Source organism: Diabrotica undecimpunctata, chromosome 1 (genome assembly GCF_040954645.1).
Source record: "Diabrotica undecimpunctata isolate CICGRU chromosome 1, icDiaUnde3, whole genome shotgun sequence".
Classification (NCBI taxonomy): domain Eukaryota; kingdom Metazoa; phylum Arthropoda; class Insecta; order Coleoptera; family Chrysomelidae; genus Diabrotica; species Diabrotica undecimpunctata.
Window position 1 is genome coordinate 171,818,301 of NC_092803.1, and position 21,413 is coordinate 171,839,713.

Genomic DNA, 21,413 nt, shown 5'->3' on the forward strand with positions numbered 1-21,413 from the left:
GTCAAAAAGTAACTAACTTCGCAAAAAAATAATTACTAAATTCACTAGACAGTTCGGACTGGGAATAGCGAACCGAGTTATATATGTTACAGACTGTGAAGATAGTAGTTTTGTTATCTTAGAACACGTATTATGGGAACAAATGGTTGAGTTTACCGAAAGTACAAGCTGAATATAGCTGCAAATGTCAAAAATATTTCGGTTTGGCAGTGTTGGCATGTTTTTATATTGCATATGTTGTATACTTCAAATATAAAGAGATAAAGCTTTTAAAAAGTACATTTTGATTATACTATTTTATGAATTCTGTAATTTTTAATTTATATGAAGTAATAACGAGTAAATATTTGCCTCTTTCGAGATTAATTGCAAACATCTCTTGTAATCTGGCAACTGCTGATTTGACGATTGCCAAATCTATCCCCTAACATATCAAAGGGTAATTGCTAAAAAAATTACCTAATAATTAACCAGTGGCGGCTTTTGGGGGTAGGCAAGATAGGCCGGGCCTACTCAATAATTTTAAGAGCTTTAAAATTGAAAAACATATACCTATTCAAAAATTATGTTAATGCATGTAAATAACTTTTAAATGTACTAAATCACTCAATACATTAGTGTCCGTTAAAACAAATATGTTACCACAGAAAGCATCGAATCGTATTCAGGCATTTTAAATATCATTAATAGGCCCGATCGGAACTGGCCGACCCAGCTCACATAAGATCCTCGTACGAAACGCGTTTGAAGTTAAGCAGCTTGGCGGACAACGATTTATATTGTAGTGTTTATGCTTGCTGTTTAGGCACCAGACGATCGGGCCTACGACGACCATCGTTGTCACTTGTAACGTAATTATCGAATTGTAATATAAATTTTGTTTTAAATTATGATAAAAAAATATGTAACATAATCTCTAAATTGTAACATATTTTTAAACAAACAACGCAATTGCAAAGAAGTGCACGGTTGCCCAAATAAATTTAAAAAATTTCGTAAAATTCGAAAAAAAAAATCACATTTGCATGATTTCTATATCGCCTGATTGTATGCAACTTATATGTGAGATTGTTTTATAACTGATAGATAAAAATGAGTTTTTATGACGCTTTACCAGGTTGCAGTAATAGTAATGTTGATAGTGAGTGTTTGGACATTGTTGTTTCACTATTGGAATCTATTACTAGAAGAACTGAAATTGATAGAAAAAAAATTATTATGAATGAAAGGCCTACTCCAACATTACGTATTGACCAAAAAGATGGGAAAAAGGTCCGTACTTTTAATTGCTCTTGGTATGATGTCTACAAATGGTTGTCTGGAAGTATTACGAAAAACAGTCTATATTGTTGGCCGTGTTTGTTATTTTCTAATAAGAAATGTGTATGGAATTGTAAAGGATACTTTAATTTAAAAAAATATGTCTGCCTCCTTAAAAAACATTTCAATTGCAAGGAACATTTAAGTAATTTCCTGTCCTTTAAGGGTGTACAGAAGAGGGCGTTTTCTGTTCGCGATTTTCTAGATGGAAAATCGCAAAAATTAGATACAACGCAGAAGTTAAAATAAACAGAGAAATCATTAAAAAATTAGTTAGGGGGAGTCATGACCCCATGACCCCTCTCTCTGGATACATCACTGATTATACATAGCTATATGTAATTTGCTGGCTTAGCCTACCCAAAATTTTACCACACCAGCCGCCACTGTAATTAACTGCAATTAATCTACAAAGAAACAATTAATTACTAATTGTTGTTTTATATAAATCAAAAATTGCAGAATTCATAACATAATATAAACAAAATATTCTTTTCTAAAGCTTTATCTTTTTATATTTGAAGCATACAGCATATACATTATAAAAACATGCCAACACTGCTATACCGAAATTTTTTGTTCCATGTTTGACATTTGCGACTATAATCAGCTTTTATTTTCGGTAAACTCAACCGAACAAATATTGGTACTGCTTATCATTAATCTTCAAACATGCATTTAATAAAACTATCAGAACAAAATTAATTAAATTATTAAAATGTAGAGAACCATTATTTACTTGACAGAATTATTGAATTTTTATCGCGTATTTTGTATCTTTGTAATTAAACTTTTTAATTAATATTTTGATTTCTTAAATTACGTATCTTTACAACCCATCGAGTTAGTTACAACCCTTTAAAAATAACCTTGTCTCTAGGATTTATGTATGTACAAAATCTCTAACACCCCCTGTATATTCAATAACCATAAAAAGAAGAAGGGAATTCATAATCATAAGTAACGTAACCTTAATGTTTGACAATTTCAAATGGTCAATCTTATATATTATGAATTATGAAATAATACAAAGAGATGAATGAAAAGGTAAATTGTAATTACCAATAATGAGCAAAATATGGGTTTTTACGTTTTTATTTATTTTATTATTGCCCAATAAGGTCAAATGTAATCGCCCGGAATGTATTAAACTGAAAACTGCAATTACTCAAAACATTGAAAACAATGGATTCCACAGAGATATATGGTGGTTAGTGGAAACTTCTGAACCATCAACAGAATCGTGGTTAAAAACAGAATGCAATCTAGCTCTCCGTTTGGATGTTTCAAGGGATATGTTTGTCAATCCAGATGAAATAGCTGAGTTGAATAGAACTGGTGAACTTCAAGCCTCCATAGATGGAAAAGTCAATGTTGAAATACCTGCTCATGAAGCCGACGAGCATATTTTGTATGTCTTTTTAAATAGCTCTTTAATTAAAAAGTTAATGCTCACAATACCTATTCACTTGAGATATCAAAGAAGCCAAATCACTGGAGGATTTGGAAAAGTTAATTTACGTAAACCAAGTTTGCTTATGTGGTGTCCTAATAATTTTAAAAGTGTTTGTAATGATGGATTAAAAGTTGAAGCTCCTTGTGATGAAAAATCCCAAGCAAGTTGTGTTTGGAAAAATATTTCATATCTTGCCCACTTTGAAGATGCTGAACTTTTTGTACCAGTTGGAGATTTGGACCATTATCCCCTAGTATCAATTCTCACACTGTTGTTAGGCTGTGCTGGTTGTATTTATATATTAAGTGTATTATCAACTACTTCTATGTGATGTAATAAAACCAAAAAACATGCATATATGTCATGAGCAGCATCTGTTATTTAAAAAATAAACGAACAAAATAAAATTTTTATTCAAAAATTAATTACTATTAAGTAATTGAATTAAAAATATTTGCTGCCACTTTTTCACTGGCAATTATCAATATATTCTCCTAATTTTAAATGTATGTAAGAAATGTGAGTTTGATTAACTATGTTATGAACATAGTGATCACACATGGGATCTTAAACTATTTAAGCTATAGTTGTTTTGAAACAATTATAGGTTATAATAACAACTCACTAATTTAAAATAATCTTTTTTGAATACAATTTCTGGGGTGGAAATTGAAATGTCTAACAATTATAAAATGTAATTTTCATTGCAATCACTTGTGGCTTAATCCCATATAAACATAATATTACAAATTATTAACACACAGCGACTTAATAAAAGGTTGTATTCAGTATGCTATACTTAAAGAGCTTTATCACAATACTTTAATCAAGATGGTCTACAAACAATTTATTTTTTTAAACTTTGAATCGTTGGTGTGTCATGGTGGTATCCATAATAATTTTTTATAGTGGAAACCATGATACTATGATTAAGATACCTATGTTAGTCATAGTATCATGGTGGAAACTATGGATTTAACCAAATATTTTCTATCAGAAACGAGTGCTCAGAATTATTACAAAAATGACATTTGGAGAATCTTGCAGAGAAGTTTTTAAAACTAACAATATCTTAACAGTGGCTGCAATATATATATGGAGGAATCTTTAACAATAGAGAGATTATATTTACCCCATTCACAAATTAACTGTGACAGAAAAAGGTGCCAATTATTCTTTCATGAGATTGTTTAATAATCAATTTCCCCGTGACATTAGAGTAATGCAAAAATTAGCTCAGTATAAAAAAGATGTGCATAAATTCTTGTTGCAGATTGAACCAAACAAGGTAATTGATTTGATGAATTCAAAGGTGTAACATGATTTCTGTAATTATTTCTTTCTTTGTTTGAACACATTTTCGCTCTACTTATATGTGTATGTCTTTGTATATATGTAGGTACAATTTTCGAAATAAAGATTACTATACTATGACTATAATTGGTCTAGAAATTATTCCCACGTTTACAAAATTTAAATTATAAGAACGTAAACTGTGTTGCCTATAGCATGTAATGGAAAACTAACTGAATAACAAAACAATTTAGACAACTGAATTGAAAGCAGACGATGAAAAATAACACAAGATATGTCAAAAAAGTGGGGCTAAATATTCTCAAGTTTCTTAAATATTACAAAAATAAACTGATTAAGTAGAGTGACCATGTGCATTTTACTTTTAGAACGGTTCCATATGGAGATACTGATTATTCGAATCATAACTACGTGCAGATAAAGACACTCTTTTAATTGAAGAACTTGAATTAACGAGATGGCTTCTAGACGAAGTAGAATTAAAGGAATTGCAAATATTCCTCAACGACGGAAAGCTACCAATGAAGAAAATAAGTTAAAGTTGACAGAAAGTGAGGCAGGTGAAAATGAAAAAATATCCGAAAATAAAGCTGTGACATTCGAAAACACTAATAATGGCAATTCAATTAGTAATGATGCAACCGAAATTAATCTTCCGAAACCCGAAACACTAACGCAAATTGTTAAAGAAACATTTAATAATGGAGTAACGAATATCGAAAATGAAGCGCAACAGAATTCAAAGGACTGTGATAAAAACCTAACCCCAACAAATGAACCTCCTAAACCAACAAATATACTCAAAAGAAAGTTTATTAGAGCACCAGTTTCATTAAACGCAATTAAAAACCGGAAGAAACCTTCGCAAGAAAGCTTAGAAAAAGAAATAGATAGCCAAGTAAATGAAACTGTAGAAACAAATAAAAACAAGGTATTAGATAACTTTGAGCAAGGTTCTAATAATTTGAATTGTACATTAATTAAAGATTTTGATAAAGATAAAAATGAGGAAGTATCAGCAACTTATGATATACAAAATCAGTTACCCAAAGAAGATAATATTGGTAAGATACTAATAATTCTTACTTATACATTTAATTGTAAAAATTTTCTTTTAACAATACTTAATTGGTTTGTATGTAATTATCATCAATATCTGTACTACTTTACAAAGTACCAAATAGGTGGCATAATTAAAAACCTAAATAAATTTACTGTGTTATACATGGAATGGTAATACTGCATGACAATTTGCTGATACTTATCTTGATCTTGTGTGACATGTAACAATCTGCTGATAACAAGTGCGTTGACGAAGATTTTGGAGTCCAAAATATTTCTCCCTACCAATTTCGCTTGCCCTCTATCTTTCTGATAAGTATTAACAATAGTATCCAGTATCTGCTACCTCTCATTATATGTTATAAGTATTCAACTTTTCTTTTTGTATCGTTTTTGTTAAATTTTTTGCTGTGACCTATTAGTTCTAATACCTCGATGTTTGATATGCTCTGTTGAGCCCATGATCTTTGAACATTTCATGATAAGTTCAATTCTCAAAGGCTTCTAACTTGTCCATCATATTAACATTTAGGACATTAGGTAAGTCTTAATTATAGGTTCAGCTGAGAATTGCAGTTTTTTAGATAGTTCTGTGTTATTGAACTATTCCTTATTTTTCTAAATTTAACTCTTATGCTTATCATAACATAGTAAAATAATATCAAAAAAATCTTTTTTCGATGTAATCATAATGTAATAATATTGAAAACAAAAGTACAACAGCTATTGCTCTATAGGCTTGGGAAATACAGCGGTATATTAATGCAGCATAAGTGGCACATATAAATTTTTCCTGTGAAAGTTTGTTTCTGTTTACTAATTGTTGTCTGTTTATTGCTACAATGTTTTGAAAATTTATCTACTTACCATCTTTTTTTATTTCATCTTATTTTGACTTGTGTACAACTTTGTGCTGAGATTTGCTTTATTTATATTTGATATTTGATTTATAATTGTTTGAATGGGTTTTCTTATAAATCTTTTAGAATAACTTGGATGTAGAATTAGATCTATCTTTGCAAATTTTATTTATTAAAATGTTATTGAATTTTTTTAGTTTGGTTTGGTGATAGTTGAGTGTGTTCGTATGGCAGAGCCTTTTTTTAGTGGGTTTACATTTTTTATTCTACCACGTTAAGACCTGTTAACTGAAACAACAGACTTTACTCAAAATATTATATAGTTTCTTGACATACCTATCTTATATATTTCTTTATATATTTTAGGAAATTTATTTCAAAAACCTGTACCTTTATTTAGCAATATTCAACATTCTGATACAGAATACCCTCTACCTCCACCAAGTCCTAATAAGGCAAATAGATCTAGGATAAAAGCCATACCTAGATTAGCACAACGTAAACATAGCTTTAGTGCCAGTGAGTCTGAGGATGAAAGTCGAAAAATAAATAGGATAAGAAATGATTCAGTAAGTATTCACTTTTGTTGTATTTTTACAATATAATGAAACCTAGATGCTAAATAAACCATAAATTTAATTTAGCTAAAATAGGTGACACTAACATCAAAATGTCCAAACATAGTAAAAAATGTAACAACAATCAGATGATGCTGAATTTCTGATTACGTTTCTCTTGATATTTTATTGTTTAAATTTTATTTTAGGTTTGCTCAACGACTTCTATGGTGGCAGAACCCATCACGGAATGTTTTTCTCCTCAGCGAACTAGAGACCCAGTGTTCACTTCACAAGTCAAAAAAGTTATCGCCCGTTCTGAACAAACCCGTAAACTTGCCGAAGATCGTATCGATTTTTACAGAAGATTTGGTGCAAAAAAACCTGAGAGACATAGACTGAAAATGGCAGATCTTATATTTTATAATCCCGATTCGAATCCTATGACGTGAGTAGAAAAATATGGAGTATTTCATTAAGAATTGACCAGATAAACTGAACAAATTTTTTTTCTTTATATTCTTTCTATTTAATTAAGACTTGTCCCATTATTATTTGCAATTACTTTGTAATTGATTTTAGATGAACTCTGTCTATGGATGCTTCATAATTTTGGTCATTCCTATCTGTTCAAGTGCTTCTCATAAATTATTTAATTGTAGATGTTTCTCCCTACTTAATGCATATTAGTTTGGATCTTACATGCCCAATTATGCCTAATGGCCCAGATAATGTCTCTTAGATTTCACACAATCTTTATATAATTTTATATAATCACATCCAAAATAAGTGGATGTGATTACTTCTACTATTATATTTTTGTTAGCAGCCATTTCACATTGAACATATTGCTTTAACATCACTATATATTGTATTTTCTATGTTCAGATTCATATGATGTATTTTTACTCATTTTTTTAAATACAATTGTAGCAAATAATCTTTTCTTTATGCTGCATCATATGCTTAATATATCTTTAAATATTTAGCTGTCATTAGATATCTTATAACTTTCGGTATGTTGTGTTTGATTATCTTATTCAAAATTATTATATGCCAGTAGTCAGACAAATTACAAGTATTAGATTTACTTTTATCAAATATCTACAAATAATAATATATCAATAATAATCTTTGATGTTGCTATTAATATTTACATATATAGTTTATTATATAAAGACTGATTAGTTAAATTTTTTAAATTTTGGATAAAGGGGGCTAATAAAATCCTGCACTTGTAATTTGTACACTATAATTAGGCCACACAAAAACATCCATGAATATTAACATAATGTAATTCACATAAAGACTATTTTTAAATATTCTACATTATTCACCTGGTCTAATAATTAGAATTTGCATCTAATTTTTGACAATGACTGATGGAATCTTATTATCTGCAAATCTTAGATGTAAATAAAGATGCTTTTGATTTTTATTCCAATATAAGTTAATGGAATCAATAGAAATCAAAGAAATTTAATAATTGTTCTTTTCCGAATTTTCAAACAAAATCAACCTAATAGAAATTTAATTTAAAGTAGATGTATGGTTCTACAATTTGTAAAGCAACAATTGTGTGTTTCCACTGAGGGAGGCTATGAAAAATATTGAGTCTTAAGTACAATAATACCTATATAGAAGAGAGTGGACAAACATTTTTTGTACCTCCAGAATGTGTTAAGGGACTTTGTGAATACAGTACTAGTGTGTCTCTTCTAAACAATAGATACTTTATTTGCATTGGTTTTGGTGACGAACTCCAGAACAATCTATACTGTCCAGTAGCATGTGGTCTCTAGACAAGACAAACAACAATTCCATGTTGATATTATTATTAAATGAATATGTACTCGGTTCACTGATCCCGTTCCCAACTGTAATAAATTTAAAGCACGTGGTGTTCGTGTGTATTAAGGTATAAAAAATGCTTATTCAAAGCTTAAAATTTTTATTTTAAAGAAGATCTTTTCGGAATTGAATCATTCCATCATCAGTTTAATAAAAAGTTGTTAAAAACATTGTACGGCCACAGAAAAACATTGGAAGGACATCAGTATTAAAAAACAATCCTCATGGTATTTACAAAGGTAAATGCAATAGACTGTTAACTTCGTTGATTAATAAAAAACTGAAAATGATTATTAATCAACGAAGTTAACAGTCTATTGCATTTACCTTTGTAAATACCATGAGGATTGTTTTTTAATACTGATGTCCTTCCAATGTTTTTCTGTGGCCGTACAATGTTTTTAACAACTTTTTATTAAACTGATGATGGAATGATTCAATTCCGAAAAGATCTTCTTTAAAATAAAAATTTTAAGCTTTTAATAAGCATTTTTTATACCTTGATACACACGAACACCACGTGCTTTGTATTCAACAGGTATACTAGCCACTCCTGGATATCTCCACTTCATGGTTTTGTTCCAGTTTCACTTTCAATTGTAATAAATTTATAAATTTAGTAACTATTTTTTTTTGCTAAGTTGGACAAATTTTTATTTTGACTGGAAGCTGCTATACATTCAAGCAGATGAGCAGTTTTTTATCAACAACATAAAATTGTATTATTTAAAACAAAGGTTAAAGATTTATTTGAAGTTTTTAGTCATTGATAAATCTTAATATTTACAAATAAATAAATAAATAGTTTATTTACGGTTATACCAATTACAATAATTACAATCATTAAATAATTCATAGTATATTAACAGTTTTTGAACTCAATAATAATTACATACAATTTACACAAGACAAATAAATAGAATAAATACCTAAATAACAGTTTACAGTGACAGTCTACATTGTATTTTAAAAAGATTTTTTCAGCTTTTTTCGAAAACTATTCAGAGAGCTAGAAAAAAAGTCTACATTTAAGCCATTTCCAGATTGACACATCCGTCTTATAGGTCTATTTAGACAATAGTTTGTTTGTTGGAATTCTAAGTGAAAAACATCCTTAGATCTTGTGCATCTTTGAGGAACCCTAAGACCTATTCTCTGCAAAATTTGAGGCGAATCTATCATTCCGTTTACAATCTTGAAAAGAAAAACCAAATCTAGCACTAAACGATGATTTTCTAATGTTGGTATATTATAAAATATCACAATACACTATATCTTCTGAAGAAATCCCTAATTTATAGCCTATAAAGCGCAGAAATTTTTTCTGAACTTTCTCAAATGCTTTCAATATAACATTTATTAAAGGAGACCAAATAGTGCTGGAATATTCCAGAACTGATCTAACCATAGAACAATACACACTTTTAAAACAATCTAGGTTATTGAATTCTGACAAGGTTCTTTTCAAAAATCCAAGTAATTTAAAAGCTTTATTACAAATAAAATTATAGTGATTTTTGAAACAAAGTGGGATCAAAATACAACCAAATCTTTGAAAGTGTTTGTTGATTCCAGAAATATATTATTTATAGAGTAATTAAAACAGATAGGTTGTGAGTTTCTAAAAAAGCGCATTATTTTACATTTATCGATATTAAGTGAACCATATTATCTCACCATTGTGAGAAATTGTTTACATCTTTTTGCGTTTTTACATAGTCTCTAACATCCTTAATAATTCTAAAAATTTTCAAATCATCAGCATACAACAAAATAACACAATTTTCAAAGATTTCTAAGAAGTCATTTATGAAACAAATAAAAAGAATAGTCGATAAATGTCCACCCTGTGGGACGCCACATAAATAAAAAGTTTTTAATCATAATAAATGAATATATTCTTCCATTATTCTTGATTATTCTTCATTTTTCAATTAATGAAGTCTGTAACACTAGAAGTTTATTTCAGCTATTAATAATGTGTGGTACACATTTTTGTGTTGCATGGTTCCGACAACGATTCTGTCAAAATATCCCCAAACTGAGGAAACCGATTATAAATATATGTAATTTTCGTTTTTTATATTTAGGAACGAAGAAAACATAAAAAATAATGAAGAGCCAATGGAGGAGATGGCAGACGATCCTAATGGCGAAGCTGTTGATGATCCCATAAAGAAGGATAGCACTACTAAAAGTGATGAAGAAAATGAGATGCCAGTACCGCAAATTAAAATAGGACCTTCTGGAGAAATTATATTAGATGAACAAAGTTTGGTTGTTGAAAGAAAGGAAGTGCAAAGGCAAAGGTAAACAGTTACACTTAATAAGTATTAATACCTTTTAGTTATTCTTAAAATATTATTTGATTACTAATAATTGAATTAGGCATTTGGGCATAATACTTTTTAACTGTCCCATTTTTCATTCTTGAGAAAATCAAGTTTATTAACATTGTTATTGACAATTATTATTTTTTACACCATTGCAGTTACTGTAGGTACTGGTACTGGTTTTCTGCAAGTATACATTTTACCATACTTCTTAATATTTCTTTTAATAAACTGTATCTCCTAGTATATGGGCAATAATACTGCTCTTAGGGCAGTCCTTACAGTAGGGATCCTGGCCTGTACAGAAAAAACAGTGGTACAGTAGGCGGTAATGTAGACTAGTGTAGCAATATTCAGGTTACTTCACTCCTCCATTTTAAATTATTTTCATATTTTTCACGAACTAGTAAAGAAAGATGAGGTGTTAGTCTTTATGTAAAGAGTGATGTCAGAGAGTTAACTGTGGAGTTAACTATGTAGATGTTAAAGCGTGGTGTGTAGAGGGTGTGATTGAGATATCTGCTGTCTTCTTCTTCTTCCTATGCCGTCCCCATTAACGGAGGTTGGCGACCACATTTTTAAAGGCTTCTCTATCTTTTGCAACGTGGAATAATTCGTCTACAGTCATGTTTGTCCAGTCTCGAATATTTCGCAGCCATGACTTCCTCTTTCTACCTATTCCCTTTTTGCCATCGACTCTACCCTGCATGATGACCTGCAGAAGACTATATTTATTATATCTGCTGTAAAGATGCGAAATCAAAATTGTCTACATCTCTTTTGTATATATAGACCTCTTTTTCTTCATGTACCATGTCCTTTCAGAACGTTGGTTACCATCATAGCTATCTTAATTTTATTCACTGCCTCCCTAAATAGCATGCTTGTATCAACACCATACCAATCTCGCAAGTTCTTCAACCATGAGGTTCTTCTTCATCCTGGACTACGTTTGCCTGCTATTTTTCCTTGCATGATATTTTGTAGCAACCTATATTTGGGACCTCTCATTACATGTCCAAAATACTCCAGCTTTCTCTGCTTGATGCTTTTTATGATCTCAGTAGTCTTGCTGATACATTCAAGTATTGTGGAGTTTCGAATCTTCTCCATCCAGGAAACTTTTAAAATTCTTTTATAGCACCACATTTCGAAAGCCTCAAGGCGATTTAGATCGATTTTATTCACAGTCCAGGAGTCGACACCATAAAGTAAGACAGAGAGCACGTAGCAGCGAAGTAGGCGGATCCTCAATGCCAATTTGAGGTCTCTGTTACATAACACCTTGGACATCCTTCTAAAAGCCGCTCTAGCCTGCTCTATCCTAGATCTAATTTCGCCGTGACTATCTACGTTACAATTTAATTGCTGTTCAAGGTAAACGATTTTATCAACTTGCTCAAGTTTGGTATTATTTACATATATAATAGACTATATGCTGTTGTTTACTTATTACGAGTATTTTGGTTGTTCAGATCCAGACCTGCCTCCCTACAACTCTCAACGACACTATCAAGTAGTGTTTGCAGATCTTCTTGACTAGAAGCTAGGAGTACTGTATCGTCCGCATATCACAAATTATTGATGACTTCACCGTTCACAAGTATTCCTTCTTGTTTTTCAGAAAGTGCTATTCTGAAAATTCTTTCGGAGTAAACGTTGAAAAGCAGGGGTGACAAGAGGCATCCCTGCCGTACTCCTCTTTTAATATTAAGAGCCTGTGATTCCACACCATCTACTAAAACTGATGTTGTTTGATTCCAATATAAATTTTCAATTATTCGAACATCTCTGCCGTCCAAGCCAATGTCTTTTAGAGCTTCGATCAATATAGAGTGCTTAACACGATGAAATGCCTTTTGGAAGTCAATAAAACAACAGTATATGTCTACAGATATATCTCGACATCTTTGAGCAAGTTCGTTCATTCCAAACAGTGCCTCTCTCGTTCCAAACCCGTTACGGAAACCAAACTGTGTGCCATCCAGATATTCCTCGCATTTATTGTAGATACGACCATGTATTACCTTCAGAGAAATTTTAATAAGTGGTTTAACAAACTGATGGTTCTATAATCAACACAGGTATTTGCTGTTGTCTTCTTAGGTAAAGCTCTAAACAGTGAATTAGACCAACCATTATATAGACCTCCAGAAACTAAAAACTTTAAACAGTTCATTACACAACTGGAATCATTGATATTCAATTTCTGTAAAAACAAAAATGAACTCTTTATTTGTGGTAAGTCAACATAATCTTTCTAGTAGAGAGTAATAACAAAATCGGATAATATCAGATCACACTTACCAAATTGGCCCTTTCAATCAACAGATATACCTGTAAATAATAGTTTTCAATATGTTCATAGACATAATCCTAATGTAGAGAACATAAACACTTTCGGAACTATTTTGTCAAGGGAAACAGGACATAATATATACTTGGCTGAAAACTTTGATGATAAGGTATCAGCATTTTATGAAACATTCCTATATTACTACAATATGGTATTTCCGAAAATACGGAAAAGAACATATAGAAAGAACAATAAATTCCCTTATTACATCAGGGATATGCATAATATGTTGTGTGAGATGAATAGGCTATGAAAGGAACTAAATAATTCCTACTACACCGACCGTTATAAGTCAAAAAAGAATTTTAAAAAATTAAATGGCAATACTTGCCACAACAGAATAATGCACATACTCAGAAATCAAATAATATAATGAAAGAAAGTTGGAAGATAATAAAGGAAAATCAGAATGTAATACCACATATAAATTATCTAGCATTAATTTTAACCACAACAAGAACTTATCAGCCAAAGATAAGGCAAATTTTATAAACAATTATTTTATTGATAAAAACCAGAAAAATATCACAGTAATTTTTTTCTTTGCCCAACAACTCCATAATACTCTCCTAATACTACATACTAGAGTAAAATAATAAAAATAAAATAGACGGTTTAGGTTTGATTTTATTTTTAAAATTGAAAAAGTTTACATCTTGTATAGCGGACTCACCTCATCGCGTAAATGGACTCTTCGAATTATTTCGTATCGCCATTTCGTGATGATCGCCTCAGCATTTTACTATAGAAAAAAATGAATATACAACGGCAGTATAGAAGCAAGCTTCGCTTCAAAAATGTAAACGTGTGTGGAGTAAAAATGCGTGCACGTCATTCAAGATTTACGTCAGAACCCCACAGCGTTGCCAAAACATCAGAATAGTTAGTAAGTGAGGAATTTTTAAAATCTCAACTATTTGTCAAACTGCTATAATAACAGTAAATACACTTAGTTTTATGATTACTGCAACACACTAAAATATATAAGAAAACATTTTAATACAAAATTATAATATTCTAAATTTTAAACTTACCTCTTTTAGAGCATTAATAGTAAAAACGTCCCGCCATTATTTTTTGTTCAAAATAATCTATCTTATATGAAAGCTTATCAGCTTTCTACAGACTATTTAGTTGTTTTGGCATAGCACAATCACAATACACAACAATAATTAGTTTTTAGAGCTATTAATCTAAATTTAATATGTATTTACAAATACAATTTATTAATATATAATATATTATGATCAAATTGTGTAAGAAATCAAGACATAAACAAAATTCTTACTCTAAAAAAGTGGCAACACTTTAAACAATTTTGCCACACGCTGAACTGTCAAAAAATTTGAAGTTGTACCCGTATCAGTTGCCTACAAATGTCTAATATATTTAATTAAAATTATTGTTTTGTGGAATATTAGACTTAAGGAGTTATTTCATAAAATTTATATTATTAATAATAACAAATGTTTTTGGTTATTTAATCAATATAATTCTAAAATTCCCAGTATACTTAATGATGATTACATTTTTCTGATTATTATACCATGTTGACGCCTATAAAAGATCGAGCAGTTCCGTATGGGTTTCGTATTATTAGCTGTGTTAGGAAAATTATAACTCTAAGGTTGACGTTCTGGAAATTTTAAATATAAGTGACGTCACTTTATATAAATTGTGACGTGTACGCATTTTTATATGAAAAATACTTTATGTTGTCTCAAACGTGCAGGATATGATGCTGATAGAAAAGGCATTATTTGTTAAATTTGTTAAAAACAAATAAACTGAAAGTTTTTGTAAGGTGCTCTCGGTAAATAGAGTATGTACTTACTTATTAAACAATGCTTGTTAAACTGATAACACAGGGGAAAATCATGCTAGTATTATTGCAATCTTTGAGCTTTGGACTAATCAGACCATGTTAGTATTTCTATTATTTGTTTTCATGCATATTTCATGTTTTATTTTACAGGGAGGAGATGGAAAAAACCAAAATCATTGACGCGGACCGAATGAAAACTGGATATGGTATCTATAAAAAACATAAACGGACAAAAGCCTGGACTCATGAGGAAACAATAATGTTTTACACAGTTCTAAACACTGTAGGTACAGACTTTATGGCAGTAACGGAATTTTTCCCGAACAGAAGTCGGCGAGATGTAAAAGCCAAGTTCAAAAAGGAGGAGAAAGTCAACAGACATTTAATAGATAAAGCTTTGGGAGAACCCTACCGGTTTGATCTTGATGATTTGAAACACGACATAGCAGCAAAATTACGAGAGCAAGAAGAACTAAGAAAGCAAAGAGAGTTGGAGACCAAGCGAAAAGAAGAACGACAAAAGGAACTACTCGAAGAAAAGAAAAGAGGTACGTACAATTCCGGCTTTGTCTAGATTAATTAGTTATTTGCTTTTAATATGCCAAAATAAACAGATAAATTTGATTAGAAATTGGACAATCTTACGTTAAATTAACAAATTTTATCGTTTTTTGCGTATTGTGCATTTTTTCCACTCCTTGGGAATTTGTTCTTTAATACACACATATGTATGAATGTTATTTGCCCTTTCTTCTGTTATTTGCTTATAATACCCTACCATTTTTTTAATTGTAATTGTTTTATGATTTTTTTCCGATTGTCTTTGAATTTTTTAGAAGAAAATAGATTGTACTTATTGTTACAGAGTATCAATTTCAATAAAATATGTATTAGATGAAGTATTATTAAACAGCTACGTAAGAATATTTTGTAGTAACAGAAACTACAGAGCAAACGTCATTTATGAGGTGCAAGAAATGACGTATGTTTACTTTGAGTTGCCCGATTAATTCGACCAGCGAAACAATCCTAAACTCTTCAGTTTTTCAGAGGCGTATCTTAAGATATTATTTACTGCTAAATACCCCAGAAAACGAAGCCGAAAAAGTACTTGAAAAATCGAAAAATTACTGGGCACTATTTTTCAACTGAGGGAAGTTAATAGAAATAAATGGCATAGTTTTTTATTAACATTTAAGTAAAAAAGAAGACTTCATTCGTTCAATATTGCGAAAAAAACTACACATTGTAGATAAAAACGTCCAACAGGCGACTTTCTTGAAAATACCTTCTCTTTAAAATGGAACTTTCTAAATGAAATGTTTGTAAATAAAAAAGGATTATTGCAAATTAAACCCGAAAGTAAGGATTTTTTGTTTATAAACACAAAATTGTTTATAATTATTAAAATAAACAATAAAAATTATTAAAACACATTTCACATTGTGAGCTTTTATGCAGTTAGACAAGCCACTAAATATGTGGGTAAAAACCCTTAAAATGGTACAAAATGTGTTATTTATTACATCTTTGTTAATAAGTTGGTGTGATGTTGAAAGTTTTTAACAGATACCCTGCATGGTAAGACTCACAATTTGGCGGGTGCTGACCCCGATACCCTAATTTGGGGTGTAGGGTTATGTTATGGAGGTAGCACTTTTTATCGGAACGACCACATCGAGTATGGTTCTTGATAACTGGTCCTCATAAGACACCTAACTCTCACTTATGGCTCCAAGTGCCACACCCCGGGCAACTGCATTGGTCTGCAGGCTAAACTGAGTGAGGGTAGCCAGATATGACGAAAATTTCACCGACCGATTGCCGGTATAAGCAATCCTACACTTGCTAATCAACGGCTCTGGACGGAAGAATTGGTAGGTGGTAGGGTACCCTTTTTGTACTGGTGTTGAAAAATCGGTCCCAAAGGTGGATGAACCAATATCTTGGTCAACGGCATAAGGATGTAGAAGGCAAGAGGAAACCACTACATTAAAGATTCCCATGGATATCCCTAGTACAATCATCATGGTTTTAGAAGCTAATAACGGCGCCGGCGTTACTGATCATGGCCCTCGGACCTCGGAAGCCAAGATCTGGCAGGGGAGAAGAAGACAAGGACTCTCAGGTCGTTAATCAGCGAATTTCTTGTCAAAAAAATGTAGATGAGTAAATAAGACTGTCCAACACTAGAATAGGAACCTGGAATGTTCAGAGCATGTTTCAGTCTGGTAAAATGCACAATGTTATTCAAGAAATGAACATGTTGAATATCGATGTACTGGGTATCAGTGAAGCCAGGTGGCCCAACTCAGGTTGTTTTTACAACTATAACACAGACGGAAGAGAAAGTACAAAGATGGTCAGAATATATCGACAAACTGTTCGATGATGAAAGAGGAGATCTGGAGCACATAGAACTTACTTTAGAAGAAATAGGTCCATATATTACAAAAGAAGAAATATTACACGCAATAAAAACAATGAAGAGTGGGAAAAGCCCTGGACCTGACATGCTTCCTATAGAAATCCCAAACATTCTAGATGAGAGGCACATTGATGTTTTAGTGACACTCTTGAACCAAATTTATAGTTCAGGCGTATTACCCAAAGAGTGGTTAACGTCGATTTTTATTTGTCTACCCAAAAAGAAAAACGCAAGAGAATGCTGCGATTACCGCACCATTAGCTTGATGTCTCATGTACTAAAGTTACTACTAAAAGTCATCCATAACCGAATATATCACAAACTGGACATAGACGTTAATGATACACAATTTGGTTTTCGCAAAGGCCTAGGAACGCTTGAAGCTCTTTTTTCACTTAATATACTGAAGCAAAGATGCCTGGACGTCAATCAAGATATATACGCATGTTTTATTGACTATAATAAAGCATTTGATAAAGTACGACATGAACAATTAATGAATATCCTGAAATCAAAGAAGATTGACTACAACGACCTCAGGATTATATCAAATTTATACTATAAACAGTGAGCAAAAGTACTTGTTAACGAACAGCTGTCAGAAGAAATTGAAATTAGACGTGGAGTGAGACAGGGATGCGTATTGTTGCGAATTATTTTTAATGTCTACTCCGAAGAGATCCTGAAAAAAGCTGTTGAGGGTGAAACAGCTGGAATAAAGGTAAATGGAGTTCCCATTAATAACATTATATATGCAGACGACACTGTGATCTTAGCCGAAAATATTGAAGATCTTCAGAGACTGGTGACCAGAATAGCGGAGTATGGAAAAGAGTACGGTCTAACAATGAACGTCAAGAAGACGAAATTTATGAGAATATTGAAAAGTCTAAAGAACTAACGAGAATCTTCTAATAAACGGAACCAACGTCGAACAAGTGGACAAATATGCATACCTGGGAACAATGATTAACTCCACAAATGATTACATTCAGGAGATTAAAATAGAATAGAAAAGGCTAGAGCAAATTTCAACAAAATGAGAAGAGTGCTATGTTTTTTCGACTTTGTTTTATGGAATGGAATCTTGGACCTTGAATGCGACATCAATAAAAAAAACTGGAATTATTCGAGCTGTGTGTGTATAGAAGAATTCTGAAAATACCGTGGACAGAACACGTCACAAACAAAGAGGTTCTGAGAAGGATTAATAAAGAAATAGAAATTTTAAATACAATTAAAACAAGAAAATTGAAATATCTCGGACATATTACACATGGAGAGAAATACACCTTGCTCCAACTGATTATGCGGGGAAAGACCCAAGGAAAGAGAAGCATAGGGAGGCGTAGAATGTCATGGCTGCGCAACGTGAGAGAGTGGTACGGATGTACATCAAATGAACTTTTCAGAGCAACCGTCCCAAAAGTTCGAATAGCTATGATGATTGCCGACCTCCGCCGTGGAGATGGCACTTGAAGAAGAAGAAGACCCTGATACGAGGTCTGTGTATAAGCTCTGAATGGCAGCTGATAAGAATGTCATTTTAATATCCAGAGCGCATACAGAGACATTGTCTCAGGGTCAGCACCCCTAAATTGGGAGTGTAATGTTGGAATGCAGGGTATCTGTTAAAAACTTTAACATCACACCAACTAATTAAAAAAGATGTAATAAATAACAAATTTTGTACAATTTTAAGGGTACCAACTACAGGAATTTTATTTTCTTTGTGGATTTCCTCTTTATTAGTTCCTGTAGGCACATCTCTATAGCATAAATTTCTGCTTGGAAGATAGTGGAGTGGGCTTTCACTAAGTCTTGATTTCCCTTCTTATACTCCAGCTCCTTCACGGTTTCAGAGCTGTCTGTATATCAACATTATGAGATTTATTTTATTCGACTCCAATTCGTCTCTTCCTGGAAATAAACGGCTTTTCGACAGCTTTCCAATTCTGGTTACTTTTTAATTATCTCTCCAGATATCGCTCACCCTGCTTCCTTGCGTCGTATCCGCCTTCTTTATGCTCCTACCTTTCCCTCCGTCTCCATCCATAAAACGGATATTTTACAAATATCTGTATATTTTGGCTAACTATATGCGCAAACATTTTATTTTAATAATAATATTTTTTAGAAATGGAAATGAGAAAACTGAAGATCCCAAAACCGTCCAATAATAAAAACCATACGGATGATGTAAAAAACGTAAAAGAAGAGATAAAAACATGTGCTAAAGAAACCAAAGAAATCGAGAAAATAGCAATTCGAAAAAAAGAAGCAACACAAGACACAGAAGGGCCAAAAGTTACAGTTAAAAAAGAAAGTCATCGCAAACCAAAACCAAAGAAGCCCAGGAAAGAGAAGCTTAGTATAAAAATGTACATGTCAGACAGTGACGCCGATGAATCAGATTTAGCAACCCAAAGTGAATCAGATGATGATGTTATACTATCTCACAAACCTACTAGATCTGGAAGAATACCAAAATTAACCCAAAGGTACGAAGATGAAGTTAGCCTTAATTCTCTAATAAAGGAAAAGGAAAATAGTAGGATACCCAACTGTGCTGAACTCAAAAACGTAGAGCCAGGCTCAGTGATGATTATAACTGAAGATGGTCCTAATGGTGAACCAATCTACAAAATATTCATGGTAACCCCTGAACAACAAGCTACTCCATTGAATATTCCATCGGATGACGTTGCCAAAGTCATTCAATTGAGGAAAGGATACACTGCTCATAACATCATGACAATATCTGCTAATGCCACTACGGATGAGGAAGATGAAAACTCCGTTGAAAATAACTTTACCATACCTGAAGATAAAAATGTTACTACACTTAAAAGTTGTGACGAGAATAGTGTAGATATGACTTCGGAACAAAATATAACTATACCTGCAGATGCCAGTGTGACAAATCTCAGGAGTATAGTAGACAATGATACTGTAGAAAATGTGATTTCGGAACAAAATATAACTATACCTGCAGATGCCAGTGTGACAAATCTCAGGAGTAGAGTAGACAATGATACTGTCGAAAATGACTTGAAATATGAGGTCTCCAGTCCCACAAGGATATTGCATGATAATGACCTTCAAACAAGCATAGGATATGAAAACATAGATGCATCTTCCGAAAATATAAAAATTATAGCAACAGAGCCAATAATCTTGGATAATCCAACACAATCTACAATACCTGATTCTGTTTGCTTTATAGGGGACGAAAGAAGTGAAAACCTACATGAGAGTAATACCCAAATATGTGTAGCTAACAGTGATAAACGTACCGAAAACTTTAAAGTTTTAGCAACAGAGTCGTCCGTATTGGATGATTCCGGCATCCAAGACAATTATATCGTTTTAGATACACAACAAAGTGACTTACCGATAAATACTGAGATAGTTTTTAGAGTAAATAATGATGGTATGTGTTCAAAAGAAATTGGTGAAGATGCTGATCAGCATCTTCGCCAAGTTCTTTTGAACACTGTTGAAATGTCCGCTGAATAGTTACAAAAGGTTGTAAACTTCTGATTGTGTTGGTAATTTCATTAATTATTGTACGTATTTATTTTTACTAAGACTTTTATATAATGATATGTATACAAAAGACAGAACCATTTATTTATTACGAGTTTTGATTTATCATAACCTTTTTTCCCAAAAATAAAATTTTTTGTTATTCCACATACTTTATTAATATAATGTTGGATCGAAATAAAAATTAACTTAATTTGCTTTGTGATCCTTTAGTTTCTTCATTTATTATGTACCATACGAAGAACAAAAGCTGAAAACAATCTTATGCAGGTATTTAAAAGCTCTAAAAGGTATATGAGATATGAGGGGTATCTGATAACAATTCCATGAAAACCTACAGCTATTTGCTTTGCTGTAATTTTTTTCTTGACAATGTAACATTTTCATAGCACTGGCATAGCCCAAAAAGCTTGTACCTCTGATTGGACTGATGAATGCATTGGTTACAGAAAAATCGAGGTTACTCACAGATATCTAATTAAACTATTGTCTCCCTCTACAT

At 31.8% G+C, this 21,413-nt stretch overlaps 2 protein-coding genes across 2 annotated transcripts; both read left to right on the forward strand.

The window, feature by feature from the left end:
• The first annotated feature begins 2,288 nt into the window (after nucleotides 1-2,288).
• PIG-X (Phosphatidylinositol glycan anchor biosynthesis class X) lies at nucleotides 2,289-3,200 on the forward strand. The gene has a single exon (XM_072531980.1). The coding sequence runs from the start codon at nucleotides 2,388-2,390 to the stop codon at nucleotides 3,105-3,107; it is 720 nt and encodes a 239-aa protein (XP_072388081.1). The 5' UTR covers nucleotides 2,289-2,387; the 3' UTR covers nucleotides 3,108-3,200.
• Nucleotides 3,201-4,342: 1,142 nt separating this feature from the next.
• On the forward strand, nucleotides 4,343-21,000 carry Bdp1 (transcription factor TFIIIB component B'' homolog Bdp1). The gene is made up of 6 exons (XM_072520562.1): nucleotides 4,343-5,154; nucleotides 6,379-6,581; nucleotides 6,779-7,017; nucleotides 10,511-10,729; nucleotides 15,085-15,482; nucleotides 19,500-21,000. The coding sequence occupies exons 1-6, from the start codon at nucleotides 4,548-4,550 to the stop codon at nucleotides 20,879-20,881; spliced, it is 3,048 nt and encodes a 1,015-aa protein (XP_072376663.1). The 5' UTR covers nucleotides 4,343-4,547; the 3' UTR covers nucleotides 20,882-21,000.
• The last annotated feature ends 413 nt before the right edge of the window (nucleotides 21,001-21,413 follow it).